This window comes from Odocoileus virginianus, chromosome 23, assembly GCF_023699985.2.
Source record: "Odocoileus virginianus isolate 20LAN1187 ecotype Illinois chromosome 23, Ovbor_1.2, whole genome shotgun sequence".
In the NCBI taxonomy this organism is placed as follows: domain Eukaryota; kingdom Metazoa; phylum Chordata; class Mammalia; order Artiodactyla; family Cervidae; genus Odocoileus; species Odocoileus virginianus.
The window spans coordinates 41,870,649-41,886,544 of record NC_069696.1 but is presented as its reverse complement, the minus strand read 5'-3'; the positions used below and the strand labels follow the sequence as shown (position 1 = coordinate 41,886,544).

Below are 15,896 nucleotides of genomic sequence, written 5' to 3'. Positions count from 1 at the left end.
TATTAAGTTGGCACATAATCAATTCTTATTAATGAGAATTATTCTTAAAGGAAGAATTTTTTCTTTATATTTTTCTAACAGACTGGGAGAAAATATTTGCAAATAAGGCAACTAACAAGGGCTTTATTTCCAAACCATACAAATAGCTCATACAACTCAACAAGAAAACAACAAACAACCCAAATGAAAAATGAGCAGAAAATCTAAATAGACATTTTCCCAAAGAAGACATATAGGGGGCCAGCAGGTAAATGAAAAGATGTTCAACATAGCTAATTATGACAGAAATGCAAACCAAAACTACAATGAGGTACTACCTCACACTGGTCAGAACAGCCATCATTAAAAAGTATACAAATAACATATGCTGGAGAGGGTGTAAAGAAAAGAGAATCTTCCTGCACTATTAGTGAGAAAGTAAGTTGGCATAACCACAATGGAGAACAGCAAGGAGGTTCTTCAAAACATTAAAAATAGAGTTGCCATGTGATCCAACAATCCCATTCCTGGGCATGTATCCAGACAAAACTATAATTCAAAGAGATACATGCACCCTAACGTTCACAGCAGCACTACTAATAGTAGCCAAGACATGGATGCAATCTAAATACGCATTAACAGCTAAATGGATAAAGAAGATGTGGTACATATACACAATGGAATACCTCTCAGCCACAAAAAATAATGAAATAATGCCATTTGCAACAAGGATGGATCTAGAGATTATCATACTGAGTGAAGTAAATCAGAAAGACAAATACCATATGATACCCCTTATATGTAGAATCTAAAATATGACCCAACTGAACTTCTTTACAAAAGAGACTCACAGACAGAGAGAACAGATTTTCGGTTGCTAATGGGGGGAGGGCATGGGGGAAGGATGAATTGGGAGTTTGGGATTAGCAGATGCAAACTAGTATATATAGAATGGATAAACAGCAAGGTCATACTGTATATTCAATATCCTGCAATAAACCACAGGGAAAGTAAGATGAAAAAGAATATTATAAATATATATATATATATATATATATATATATAACTGAATCTCTTTGTTATACAGTGAAAATTGATGCAACATTGCAAATCAACTATACTTCAATAAAACAAATTGAAAAACTTTGTTTCCAGGGTGTAGCCTGATGTAGGCAACTTACCACTGATGTGACCTGGATTGTAGGGGCCCCTTTTGATCGACCTGCATAGAATTCTTTTCTGCTCCTGACAATTATTCTTAGATTTCATCAAACTCTGGAGGAACCATCTAACACCTTGACTTTGCAGTGATGAGCCGACAGCCCTTAATTTTCATTAGCTTTTCACACAGTCACTCCATCCCAGGGTAATATGCCAAAAATGTACCTCCTCTAAAACACTGAAGCTCTAAGGTTTCACTCCCCAAATCCAGCCTTTTATCCTTTCAAAACATCTGGACAGAAACTTCTGTTCTCACTGTAAAAATTTTCTAACCACACCATAATGTCCAGTTTGCTCTGGCTATTACTTTTCACTGTCCATGAAATAAATACCTCTGCTCTCTTTTTCGCTCTTTTTTATTTAGGGGGGGAGCAGCTCATATTCCCCAAATCCATCATTATAACTACTCTCTTGAATCAATGAAGTTGTTTTTTAACTCAAATTCTGAACAGGTAAGATCTGTGGTACAAGAGCACAACACTGTACTGAAGGCCAAGAGAACTAGATCCTAGCATCACTTAGACTTCTGATTAGCAGCATGCTGCTAATTCCTTTGATAAACTTTTATTAACCACAGAAAACATGCGCTGTTTCTATAGCATGGGATTCTTGAAAACACACAATGAAACCAGGTACAGGAAAGCATTTCCTTCTTTATCAAGAGGAATGGACAAGAAAACCACAGCGATGAAAATGCAAAGGGATCAGTGTTCCAGATGGGGAAAGGGTGAGTCAGGGGACACTTAATTGCTTTAAAAAATGAGTTTAAGTCTGAGTTCAGACCAATTACAGCTCCAGCTGGGGTATGTCACATACGCAGATCTGGAACAACTGTTGTATTCTGAAGAACCACAGAGAATGGCAGACATAAGAGAGAGAAAAAAGTGAGCCCACTCATGGAAGATAAGAACTCAGAAACCACTTATCACGTTAACAGGTCAGAGGACACATTTAAGTGTTAACCAGGCTCCCTGCACTGCCATTCTGATCATGGCTGAGGGAATGAGGATGATGAACAGTGGACTCAGTAAATACACTGGGTCCTCAACCCCCTGTCTGACTTACTCTGCAGATCCAAAACAGAACTCATGCAATTCCTGGAAACTGCCATGAGCCAGGTTTTATCCCAAACCCTGGGCCTAAAGATAAACGGTATAGGTCTTGTCGTCCAGCTCCTCCGAGCCTGGTAGGGAAGGCAGACGAGTGACCAGACAATGACAGATACACTCATATTTGGCCTTTCTTAATGCTCAGGACCAATGTGGGGGAGGGGGGAGATCAAAGAGATGCAGACTTTACCATAGCACAAGGTGAGCATTTCCAATTGTGTTTCTAAATATGGGACAAGGTCGCCTGGGAGGTAATGGTCTCATCTCCGGAAGGACTCAGAAAGAGAAGATTAATGACCATTTACATAGAATATTATAGAAGAAAATGGGAGGTTATGTCAGATGAATGCCGAGTTCCTTCCTAATTAAGATTCTATGATTCTCAAAAGGGGACAGGGCCCATTCATTAAGACACTATGTTACATAAAGAAACATTTGCCTGAGCACAAAGTGAATTGTACAACTGACACTGATTCTTTTCTAACACAGATGAGTTTCTGCTGGTTGTCTACAAGGTTCCATGTTTCATATTTAAAAGCTAAAGATTGGTCTTCTGAATACAGAATTGCATGTTACACAGGTCACTTATCCACATTTGTTCTGTGGCCTCATCCTCACTATCAGAGAGAAAGGCCTGACACAAAGGCCCGAGGTACATCGCAGGCCTTATAGAAGCAGCTCGCCCATTCACAAATCATGAGTATAATCTAGGAGCCATAAAACAATAAAGCAAGTGGGAAAACGCCACCTTTTCCAGATGTGGAAACCTCAGCCAGTCCTCCTCGTTGTGTTTGACCTACAAGAACAAGAGCCTACATTCATAAACTATTCTAGGAAAGCAATCTTAAACATACACCCTCTGAGGAGCGGTCAGCGGTCACCTGTTTCTTTGATGTAGGGGAAGAGAAGGGGTGCTGATGTGGTGGGTTTGGAAAAGAGAAGATTTAAGAGGTAAATCACAGCCATCGTCAAATACACCAAAGAGGAAGAGAAGGAAACAGAATCTGCTGAGGGCCTTTGTTGTTGCTGTTCAGTCACTAAGCCATGTCTGAATCTTTGCAACTCCATGGTCCAAAAGGAGAAGAGGGTGGCAGAGGATGAGATGAGGTGGTTGAGGGCCTACTATGTGTCAAGCACCATGCTTTCCATTATACCTCATTTAACTGCATTTCTTCACCAATAAAGGGACCTAGAGCCACCAACTTTGAAAGATGATTATTCTCCTTGCTACCATATAATCAGTGATGCTGGACAAGGTAATTCATTTCTCATTCTTCTGCAGGGCATCTCTGAACATATCCTACCCATGAGAAAGACACCTCTGGGGGAGTCAGTCCTCCCTCTGCAGGTCAAGTTTAATCAGAACTGCTCCAGCCCATGGGGGTATTTTGTCACTGCACTGGAAGCTTGGCTATTGCCAAGTGTGTGGTCCCCCTGAACTATAAACCAGGCCCCGAGATCATACAACCTAAATTCAATTTGAGGAAGAGGACTGATTGGAAAGAATCCTATGTGAGATTCTGGTCAATCTGCTTAAGCCTCTGCCACGGGGCCTCATTTGTCAAAAATATAGCTACAAGTATTGAACTTCTTTTTAACCCCAAGACTCTATGAGTTCATGTCATTATCAATCCCTGCTAAGTGAAAATGCCCATCACTCAGGAGGCATAGCTTCCTAGGAAACAGATGAGGCAGGCAGTCGTGTCTCCACCTGCCCCAGGAAGAGGAACAATAGAAGTTTGTCTCCCAGAGGACAGCAGGTGCTGAAAGACGGCATTTATCTAAAGAGAACCTCTACAAAACTCCATAGGGACCAGCACAAAGGCAATTGAATGTGAGTAGGAAGCCAGTTTTTAGAGTCAACCATCAACACTTTCTGTATCCATGGTCCTGAATCCTACTTCATCATCTTTGTGATGCTGGTAACGAGCAGGCATCAGGTCTAAGAGAAAAGGAGATAAATGAGGGCTCCCAGCGAGACAGAGGCCTCATGAAACAGCCCCTGGCCCAGCCACTTCCCTTCCTGAGCTCTGGATTATCCCCCAGTGGGGGCCAGCAGTGACTTCCCGGGCCAACCAGGGGCAAGATCAAAGGCAGGGTATTCAGGGCCTCGTCTGAACACTGGCAAATATCTTGCTGATTTAAGGCATACTGTCCAGAGTGAGGACTGCTTAGTTTACTGATCCTTGGATGGCAGGGATGGGGCCGTCCCAGCTCTCAGCAGCATCATTAGTAGGACACACTTTCGTCCACAGCAGGAAGGCCACTCCCCGCAGGCTTTAAATGGAGGAGTCACACTTAACACATTTGTTCTTCAGGAACAACCAGAAAAAGAACAGCACTGAGAGCTCAGAGGACCGTTGTCTAGACACGGTTGTGGAATCTTAGCTTGAAAATAGGCCACAGTGAAGGAACCAGAACAGAGGAGAGAGAACATGGATTGTGCAGTCAGTCCCGGGTTTTAATGCTTTCTCTGCCACGTTCTGGGACTCCCAGGTGGTTCAGTGGTAAAGAATCCACCTGCCAATGCAGGAGATGTGGGCTCTATCCCTGGGTCGGGAATATCATCTAGAGGAGAAAATGGCAACCCACTCCAGTATTCTTGCCTCAGAAATCCCCTGGACCGAGCAGCCTGGTGGGCTACCGTCCATGGGGGTCACAAAAGAGTTGGATATGACTCAGCAACAAAACAACAACTGCCACATACTAGCTATGATTGTGATTGGGGGTTAGTTATTTTATCTCCTTAAGCCTCAGTTTCCTCATCTGTAAAATGGGGATCATAATAGAATCAGTCCACAGAGTTATGGTGAGCAATCCGTGTGAAAACCATGGAACATAAGAAAGAATTGTTCCATACATAGCAGAGGCTACACTGTAGCCTGGGCTTCCCTGGTGGGTGGCTCAGACAGTGAAGAATCTGCCTGCAATGCAGGAGACCTGGGCCTGATCCCTGGGTTGAGAAGATCTCCTGGAGAAGAGAATGGCTACCTACCCATTCCAATATTCTTGCCTGGAGAATTCCATGGATAGAGGAGCCTGGCAAGCTACAGTCTATGGGGTCACAAAGAGCTGATCATCAATGAGTGACTAACACATGCCACAGCATATGGGGTTCAAAGTCACTGAAAATGGAATTCTGAGTTCAAGTGCAAGTCAACAGTGGCAACCTCATCCCTCAGTCAGGTGGCAGCCAACATTCCCCTCCTTTTCTTCAGATCCATCCTGCCTCCACGTCTGCTGAGTTACACGACCCCGGATCTCACACCATTTCATTTGGAAAGGGAAAAATCAAATAGCAGTCTTGGCATTTATTCACTGCCCGATCTCAGGGAAATATCTTTCACCTCTGTGCTTCAGTTTACAAACTGCCTGTGAGATGGAGGTAATGAAGCTCCTCTTTCCACTCCACAGGGCTGTCCCAAGACGTGAGGTGATGCGCACTACCACCTTCAAAGCTCCATCCTGCTGCTCCCTCCCCTGGTGACGGGCTTCGTGTCCCGGGTAGATAAAGGCACTCAGTCCTGGAAGCCTGTGAATCTGGGAACTAGAAAGCCGGAAATGAACGGACCACAAAAACATCAGAAAGACCAATAAGTGTTTCACAGGCCACAGGGACGAGCATGCTGAGCGATCACTGTTTGCAAATCCGCCCTAACTGGTCATTACGGAGAGGAGCATAACAGTCCAGCATGAATTTCTCACAGCTTGTTTTTAATCATACACTGATCCTTCATAATTTCCTTTCCCCTATTTGTCCATTCTCCAGCACTAACAGACAGAATAAGGGCCCCACAGGAGTATTTCTGAGAAATGTCATTTCCAACAGCTATATAAAATGATTTCTCAGCCATATCGGGGGAGGCCGTCTTATGCGTCTGCTGTGCGTACCATCCGACATGTTTCCTGGATGCAAGTGCAGAATCAGCATGATTCCACGTCATCATCCGTCACTCCTCTAACATCATCTGGTGGATGGCGTTTCACTACATCCCCTTCCTGCTTTCCCTGTCATGGAAATACGTCTGCACCACGGCTGCTCTTGGGATTAAGGTGGGTTGGCACAGGTGGGGCTGTTTTATCTACGCTACTGCAGGGTCACTGGTAGACAAACACCTGGCTGTCTGCCAGCGCCCTGAGGTACAATGGGCCTCAGGAATGTGCTAAGTCCTCACAGTGATCCAGAACTCCTTCCTCAATCTAATGTCCATTGACAGATGAATGGCTAAAGATGGATAAAGATGTGGCTGTGGTTCATGGGGTCGCAGAGAGTCGGACACGACTGAGCGACTGAACTGAACATACACACAATGGAATACTACTCAGCCATAAAGAAGGCGATGATTCCATTTGCAGCAACATCAAGGCAACTAGAGATTATCACACTAAGTAAAGTCAGTCAGACAAATAGGCATCAAATATCACTTACATGTGGAACCTAAAATATGACACAAATGAACATATGTATGAAATAGAAACAGAATTACGGACATAGAGAACAGACTGGTTGCCGGGGTGGGGGTCGTGGGTTGGAGGAGGGACGGATTGGGAGTTTGGGATCCGATGCAAACTACTTTATGTATAGAGAATGGATAAATCACAGGATCCTACTGTAAACCACAGGGAACTATATTCAATATCCTATGATAAGCCATAATGGATAAGAACATAAAAAGAATGCATATATATATTAATATATGCTCAGTTGCATCTGACTCTTTGCAAACCCAAGGACTGTAGCCTGCCAGGCTCCTGTCCTGTAATTTTCCAGGCAAGAATAGTGAAACGAGTTGCCATTTCCTACTTCAATACACACGCTCACACACACACACACACACACACACACACACACACACATAATTGAATTACTTTGCTGCACAGCAGAAATTAACACAACATTCCAAATCAACTATACTCCAATTAAAATAAAACAAAACAAAACTGAAATCCTTTCCTAATGACTTTGCGTCTGTCTCTCCGGCACCCAGCCCTGAGTTTACTGTGTATTCATTTAGCAAACATTTTCATAGGCCAGGCATCATGCCAGGTGGTAGGGATACAAGAGTGATAAAAAACAGAAGCCTAGCTCTTTTGGACCCTACACTTGAGGGAAGGTAGACATTTACCCGCTCATCACTCAAAGGCATGAAAGTTTACACTCAGTGATGAGTTTACAGAAGAAAAGCATGTGATCCTCCAAGAAGACATAGCAAAGAAACCCCTATGAGATGATGAAAGCAGAGAAGGTTTCCTCAAGTACACAGAGGCTCAGCAAAATAATGGGGAGTTAATTAACGATGGGGAAAGAAGAGACTCCAAATACAACAGACAGAAGAAATAACGTGTGCAAAGGCCCCCAGCAGAAGGGAAGGAGCAGAGTAGCCTGGAAAATTCAGCAGGTGAGCAGTGGTGCTAACAATACAAGAAGTTGGAAGGAGGCAGGAGCCAGAAACACAGCTCAGTTAAGGGCTGTACTCTCCATCCTAAAAGCACCAGGAAACCATCAAAGGTTTTACACAGAGGACAGAGATGGTGTGGTTGGGCTTTCCTATGGGGAAGTTGATTTATGTTACTGATGAAGAATAGATTCAGTAAAGGAGATGTAGGCAGATAAGAAGGGAAGAGATTTGTCTGGGGGAAAATCTCACGAGCTTAGACTATGATAGTGTCAGGGGAGATGGAGACAAGCTTGGACCTCGAATGGCCAGATACAGAGAGAGGGAAAGGGACCCATTGAAGGCAGACTTTTAGTTCTGGACAAGCAGCTAAGTAGATGGTGGTGCTAGATGTGAGGAAGGCTCAGGTTGGGAGAGTGGGCAGATCATGATTTAGGTTTGTCGAGCAGAATTATGCATAAATTATTATGACCGTTCTCATGAATTATGGAAAAATTACATTTTACAAAATGCCTCATACTCATTGTCCTTACCAGATTCTGACAACTCGCCTCACGGGATACAGGACTGTGGGTGATAGATGTTTAAGTGGTAAGGAAATAAAATGCAGGTGGGAGGGTCTTTGCAATGCAGCCATCAGTCGAAGACAGGGTCAAGGGCAGGACTCTGGAGACCAGATCCTTCAGAATACATCACGTGGCGATTTTCTTTTTAATTCTTATTTTTTAAGCCAAGCAGTCTTCAAATGGATAAAAATCCAGTGTGCAGGCTTCCCTAGTGGTCTAGTGGTTAAGAATCCGCCTCCCAATGTAGGGGACATGGGTTTGATCTCCAGGCCGGGAAGATTCCACATGCCATGGAGCAGCTAAGCCCTTGCGCTACAACTGTGGAGCCCACACTCTAAAGCCCATGCTCCATAACAAGAGAAGCCACCGCAATGAGAAGCCCATGCACCCCAACAAAGAGTTGCCCCTGCTCATTGCAACTGGAGAAAGCAACAAAACAATGAAGACCCAGCAGGGCCAGAAAAAAAAAAAAAAAACAGTGTGTAAAAATAATGGATACCTGGATTCATGTGGGCATGATGGAGTCAGAACTCCAATCTTTCCCAATCTCACCTGCCTCCTTTCTTCCAGGACCCTAAGAAAGTCTTAGGGTTCCCAGGGGCAGGTTACAGGCCACAGTGCCTTACCTTTCAACCTCCCCATGGTCCGGGGATTTCCCTGCAGGCCATACAATTAAAAGCATTTTAATCCTACATTGCCATGGCTACAAAGGGGAATAAGGGACTTTCAAGAACCTGCTGCCTCTCAGACACCGCTGGGCCTTCACGTGAGTTATCTTGTTTAATCCAGTATCTTCCTGTGTCTGGCAATGTCCTACCCATCTGGCCTAGAGGTAAAGAATCTGCCGGTGATGTAGGAGACCGGGGTTTGATCCTTGGGTCAGGAAGATCCCCTGGAGAAGGGAATAGCTACCCACTCCAGTATTCGTGCCTGGAGAATTCCATGGACAGAGGAGCCTGGCAGGGTTATATTGGTCCATGGGGTTGCAAAGAGTCAGACACAATTGACTGACTAACACTTTCACTTTTCACTTTCACTTGGGTTTGAGTTTCTCAAGCCCAAGTCAGACAGCTCTTTAGTGGCAAGACGGGATATGAAGTTGGGGTTTTTTCAACCACTCTGTGTTCTCATAAAAAGCAGGGGGGTCCAGGCTTACACAGAGCACAGACTTGGAGCCACGCTAAGAGAGAAGCGCAGCCCTCTGTGCCAGACACAGCTCCTCCCCTCCCGGAGCTCTTCCCCATGATGTTGGTGCTCAGACCCTGGGAGACAGAGTGGCTTGCTTTCACCTTAATTAGTGCAGCAATTTGCTAAATTTTGTTTTTCCCTTTTTAAGAGTGTTAATCAATTTTAGCTCAGAATAGATTGGAATGGCACACAAATTGCCACGACAATCCCCAAATGCTAAATTCTCAACATCTCGATCAACCTCAGAGCCTGAAATATGGGAAAATCAGAAACTCTGGCCGGCATCTCGGTGATCTATTTAAAATGTTATGGCTCTGAAATGAAAAGATAATGGCTTTAGGAGGTTTAGACCAAGCAATTTGCTAAAATCAGCCTCATGCCTAGGTGTTTAGTCCTTCCCAAGGTGACTGGAGATGGAGCAGCCACAATTTCTGCAAAGTTACGTGTTCCACTAATAACAGCAATTTGTAAAATCCACTCGCAGCACAGGGTACCAACCAATCGCCAGAAATACAGAAAAGAACAAGATGTGTTCCCAGCCCCGTCCCCCATTAAGAAGGTTCTATTCTAAAGCAGTAGTTGGACAAGTGAACGGAAAAGATCCTCCTCTTCCCTGAGGGAGTCACAGGAGGGTTTCAGAGGAGGTGGCCATGGAGCTGAGTCCTGACGGATGAGTGGAGTGATGACAAGTTAGCTGGAAGGGCATGTCAGATAGAAAGAAAGGCTCAGACACAGAAGGAGGGCAGAGAGCCCAGAGGTGGTTTCTTAGAGCTAAGTAATAAGTGAATTTGCAGGAACGGCCAGAGACGAAATTGGAAGAAGAGTCTAGAGCCAGAATATGAAGGGCGTTTTAATCAGACTGTGAAACTCAAGCTTGGCACAGACCACGTGGTACTACGGCAGGATTTCAAGCAAGGTAATGATATGGCCAAACGATCCTCATTTCATTGAAACCTTCTGGCCCAACATAATCCTTAATATTTATTCAGCCTGATCTTGTTGGGGTTATTTGGCTGTGCCACATGGCATGAGGAATCTTAGTTCCTCAACCAGGGATCAAACCTGTGGCCCCTGCAGTGGAAGCGCAGAGTCTAAACCAATGGACTGCTAGGGAAGTCTCTATTCAGCATAGTCTTTTTAAGTATGCTCACATATATTCTCTCATTTGAGCCATTACTCCACGAGGTTGGTGTTATAATCACATTTCTACACGTGAAAAATCAGACCCAGCAAAGGTATAACTTTGTGTCTTACAACCAGTAAATGACAATACACAAGTTCAAACCCAGTCCCATCACACTCTGAGTTCAGTGCAGACCGGACCAGGTGAATGAATTCTCTAGATATCAGCCACCATGGGCCTCCTTTAGATACGGACCAGGCCAGAGGCCTCCAGCCTCCACAGAAAGGCTTGGTGGTCAGAATTGCCTAGACAAACATGTATCCTGTGCCAAAGAGGTAGTTACTTTAATGCTTCAGATAATCACATCAATTTCGAGTGGCAAAAACCCTCAGGTACACCTGGACGTTTCCAGCTGGGAGTTGAGATTTCTGCCTTTGCTTCTGTCTACTAAACCTTAAACAAGAAAAGCATGAACCCCTTCCTGCCAGTACCTTGAGCTCATCAGCGTTGTAGAAGTCTACACGCACCGCAGGTACCATCCAGGTCTGGAAGAGCGTTGCCAGGATCTGCTCGGCGATGGAGTCGGCAATGAGGTGGAAATGCAAGGGGTTCCGCCTGTGGGCAGTGAGAGGAGAAGTCAGGAGGGAGAGCCAAGACCTTTGAATTCTAGCCACAAAAACCCACTCTTACCAACTGTAATATTTGGGTTCCCCAGTGCTCAGCGGTAAAGAACCCTCCTGCAAAGCAGATGTGAATTCGATCCCTGGGTAGGGAAGATCCCCTAAAGAAGGGAATGGCTACCCACTCCAGTATTCTTGCCTGGGAAATCCCATGGACAGAGGTTACAGTCTGCAGGGTCATAAAGATTTGGACACGACTGAAGTGACTGAGCAACATGCATAACCAATTTGTAACAGCAACGGGGAAGGTCAACCAGGCATGTTGCCTAACCAGTGCCTACTGGGGAGAATGTCAGGGATGACAAGGAGAGAGGACATCTCATCCAACCTCAAGATTTCAGAGATGTGGCAACTCCAAGGACCAGAGAGGGTAAAATCATTGGTGATACTCAATGCAAGCCAACCACCATACCTGCTATTAGGGCATCTGTATTTCCAAAAGTCATAGTGTGTGTACAATTTGGCCAATGCTTTATCTTTACCACCCGGGTGTACCGGCCTCAGTGAAGCATGTGGACAGAGGATGAGGTCTTTAGACTGGCTGTATGGAGCTGGCAAGTATTTCTCTCAAAGCACAGCACTAAACACTAAATCCTGTCTTCTGCTTGTTCCCCTCCATGTCCATCCCCACCCCCCAGGGAGCCACAATGGCATCACCTGGGGCTCCCATTACTGAATATCAGCTCACCCTCACATGTAATATTTCTAAAGTCTTTATCAGTCCATCTCAGTCGGCCCGCTGTCATACTGAGCCAGCACCCAAAATACAAACCAGTAGCACACAAGGGCAAAGCTTCTGATTCAAATGTAAATAGGTCTGAAGCCCAGACCTAGCATCTATGGAGGGGGCTTTGAACATGTCACTTACACCCCCATACTGCCTGTGCACAATGAAGTGTCCCCTTGGGGCTACTGGGTCAATTAGGTGAGATACGCAGTACAATACTCGCTGCATCTCAACAACAAGCATAGGTGGGATAATAATTGACAGTGGAGATGCCTTCTTGAGGGACTGCCAGGCACAAAGCCAAAGTTCAACCCAGCAGAACCCAGCTGGCAACTGCCAGCTGCCATTGTTTACTGATGTCCTAAGTGATGACCAGAGGCGTGAGGGAGTGAGTCATCTCCTCCTCTGTGAGTGGATCCTCATCCTTCCCTTTCCTCCTAACTGGGGGCCTCCAATGAAAAGCTAACTGAGCACTCACAGCAAAGCACCGTGAGATCGAATCCAAACACCTGCATTCAAGACACTATGGTTCTGGCACAAAAACAGAAACACAGACCAAGGGATCAAGATAGAAAGCCCGGAAATAAACCCATGCATCTACAGGTACCTTATTTTTGACAAAGGAGGCAAGAATATACAATGGGGCAAAGAAAGCCTATTCAATAAATGGTGCTGGGAAAACTGGACAGCTACATGTAAAAGAATGAAATTAGAACACTTCCTAACACCATACACAAAGATAAACTCAAAATGGATTAAAGACCTAAATGTAAGGCCAGAAACTATAAAACTCTTAGAGGAAAACATAGGCAGAACAATCAATGACATAAATCAAAGCAAGATCCTCTATGACCCATCTCCTAGAGTAACAGAAATAAAAACAAAAGTAAACAAGTGGGACCTGATTAAACTTAAAAGTTTTTGCACAGCAAAGGAAACTATAAGCAAGGCGAAAAGACAACCCTCAGAATGGGAGAAAATAACAGCAAATAAAACTACTGACAAAGGATTAATTTCCAAAATATATAAGCAGCTTATACAACTCAATACCAGGAAAACAAACAACCCAATCAAAAAGTGGGAAAAAGACCTAAACAGACTTTTCTCCAAAGAAAACATATAGATGGCTAACAAATACATGAAAAGATACTCAACATCACTCATTATTAGAGAAATGCAAATAAAAAAATTGCAATGAGATATCACCTCACACTGATCAGAATGGTCATCATCAAAAAGTCTATAAACAATAAATGCTGGAGAGGGTGTGGAGAAAAGGGAACATTCTTGCACTGCTGGTGGGAATGTAAATTGATACAGTAACTATGGAAGATGGTATGGAGATTCCTTAGAAAACTAGGAATAAAACCACCATATGACCCAACAATCCCACTCCTAGGCATATGCTCTGAGGAAACCAAAATTGAAAAAAGAGTTCATTGCAGCACTATTTACAATAGCTAGAACATGGAAGCAACCTAGATGTCCATAGACAGATGAATGGATAAATTTGTGGTATATATATACAATGGAATATTACTCAGCCATAAAAAGGAATGCATTTGAGTCAGTTCTAATGAGGTGGATGAACCTAGAACCTATTATACAGAGTGAAGTAAGTCAGAAAGAGAAAGATAAATAATGTATTCTAACACATATATACAGAATCTAGAAAAATGGTACTAAAAAATTTATTTACATGGCAGCAGTGGAAAAACAGACATAAGAGACATGAGGCCTTATGGATAGACAGAGAGATTTACAGACATGGGGAGAAGGGAGGAGAGGGTGAGATGAATGGAAAGAGTAACATGGAAACTTACATTACCACATGTAAAATAGACAGCCAGCGGGAATTTGCTGTCTGGCTCAGGAAACTCAAACAGGGGCTTTGTATCAACCTAGAGGGGTGGGATGGGGAGGGAGATGGGAGGGAGGGTCAAAAGGGAGGGGATATATGTATACCTATGGCTGATTCATGCTGAGGTTTGACAGAAAACAACAAATTCTGTAAAGCAATTGTCCTTCAATAAAAAAACAAAACAAAAAATTCAAACACCTGGCTCCTTCCCTCCACCATGAGGCCTCCAAGGACAGCAGCCATCTTTTCATTTCCACCCCCAGTGCCGGGCAGAGAAGCTGGCAAGTAACGTGGGCTCAAGAAACACTTGTGCGACAGGAAGAGAAAGCCAGTGCTCTCTCCTTCCCCATCACTGTTCACATTCCCCATAAGAAGTAAAAGCAGCTGAAGACATGCTTATATCAATGGTGCAGAGCTGGGTTCTGCTCCAGAACATCTGGGTCGGAACCCTAGCTGCATTAATGACTAAGTGAATGCAAGCATGTGACTTCATCTCTCTAGGCCTCTATTTCATTTCAAATCGGGAACAATAATGGTACATAAGCAGTAATATCAATATATTGGCTAATTGTGACATGTGATATATATATAAAGTGCTTAGCAAAATGCCTGGCACGTGGTAATATTTCAATATATGTTAATAATTGGTACGGTCTGAATGTTCGTTGACCCCCACCCCAAATTCATTATGTTGAACCCTAACCCCTCAAGTGACAGTACCAGGAGGTGGGGCCTTTGGGAGGTGAACAGGTCCTCTGAGCAGCGTCTTCCTGAAAGGAGTTAGTGCCCTTACAAAAGAGGCTCCTTGGCTATTTTTAACACAAGAGAACACAGAAGGAAGTCTGCAGTCTGTGATCAGGAAGCTGGCCCCCACCAGAGCCAGGCCATTCTGGTGTCATGATCTTGGACTTCCTAACCTCCAGAACTGAGAGAAAAAAATAAATTCCTGTTGTTTATGAGCCACCTGGTCTGTGCTATTTTGTCACAGTCGCCTGAATGGACCAGAACTGTTATCAACACGAACTTACGAAAACTGTTATTTTCTCTACTGCTTTTACATCACTTTTCAAATAAAGCATTTTCAATTAGTTCTTCCACTCATAGACCAAAAAACACATTGAATGGATAAACATCCAACAAAGAGCTATCAAGCACCATGTAAGGCAGAATAGGGATTTAGGCGATGAATGAGCTCAGAGTCCTCTCTTCAGGCAGCAATCAATGTAGCAAAGACAGAGAAAGAATACAAATAACCACATAAATGTTAGAACACGAGGGCTCTGTAACACGGGGCTGCACACACAGCTGCAAGTTTGGGAACAGCAGGCCCTCCCCGCTGCCTTGCAGCCACGTGAAGACACTGACCTGGACGGTGAGTAAAGGGATGCCTGGAGTTGGACAGTGAACAACCTGCACAACTGTACAGAATGGCAGCACCAGGACAGACACACATGCTCATGGAGAATAAGAATGAAAGAGATGGCTTCTCAGCAGTGGGGCACCTAGGAAGTTTCCATGGGTAATGTGGCAAGTAAACCGGACCTCTGGATGAGAAAAGATGAAGGAGAGAGAAATGTATCCTGCAGGATATAACAGAATTAGGAAAAGAACAGAGGTGGAGAAGTTCATAGTATGTCTGTGAAAGAACTACAGTCTTATGTGAGCACATCATACAATGTTTACTGAATGCCCAGTGTATGCCAGGAATGGAGGAAAGAAAAGAAAAGAGAGTATTAACAACAGGATGGGCCAGGGTGTGTGAATTCTTAAAAACAGAATTCGATTCTCCAAGTGAAAGCCAGATAAGGTAGGCAGGCAGGCTCGGCAGGCAGCAGACCGAAGCTGTAATTCAGAAGGTTAATCTGGTTACCAAGCAGAAGATAGACAGCGTGGGTAAGAAGAACAGGCTCTCATAGGATGACGGTGCCAGCATTTCTCCGGGGCTTTCCCTCTCTTCTGCGTTCTTCCTCAGGAATAAACCAGAGTCTCCTTCGGGAATACACTGAAATCTCACCTCCTCAAAGAGGCCTGCCATGACCACTCCAT

General features: G+C 44.2%; 1 protein-coding gene across 2 annotated transcripts in view; it reads right to left on the bottom strand.

The window, feature by feature from the left end:
• LARGE1 (LARGE xylosyl- and glucuronyltransferase 1) overlaps window positions 1–15,896 on the bottom strand; it is a 593,562-nt gene that overhangs the window by 282,802 nt on the left and 294,864 nt on the right. For both annotated transcript variants that reach the window (XM_070453980.1, XM_070453981.1), the window contains exon 5: window positions 11,074–11,197. In XM_070453980.1, coding sequence (XP_070310081.1) covers window positions 11,074–11,197 — 124 coding nt within the window. The remainder of the gene's footprint in view (window positions 1–11,073; window positions 11,198–15,896) is intronic.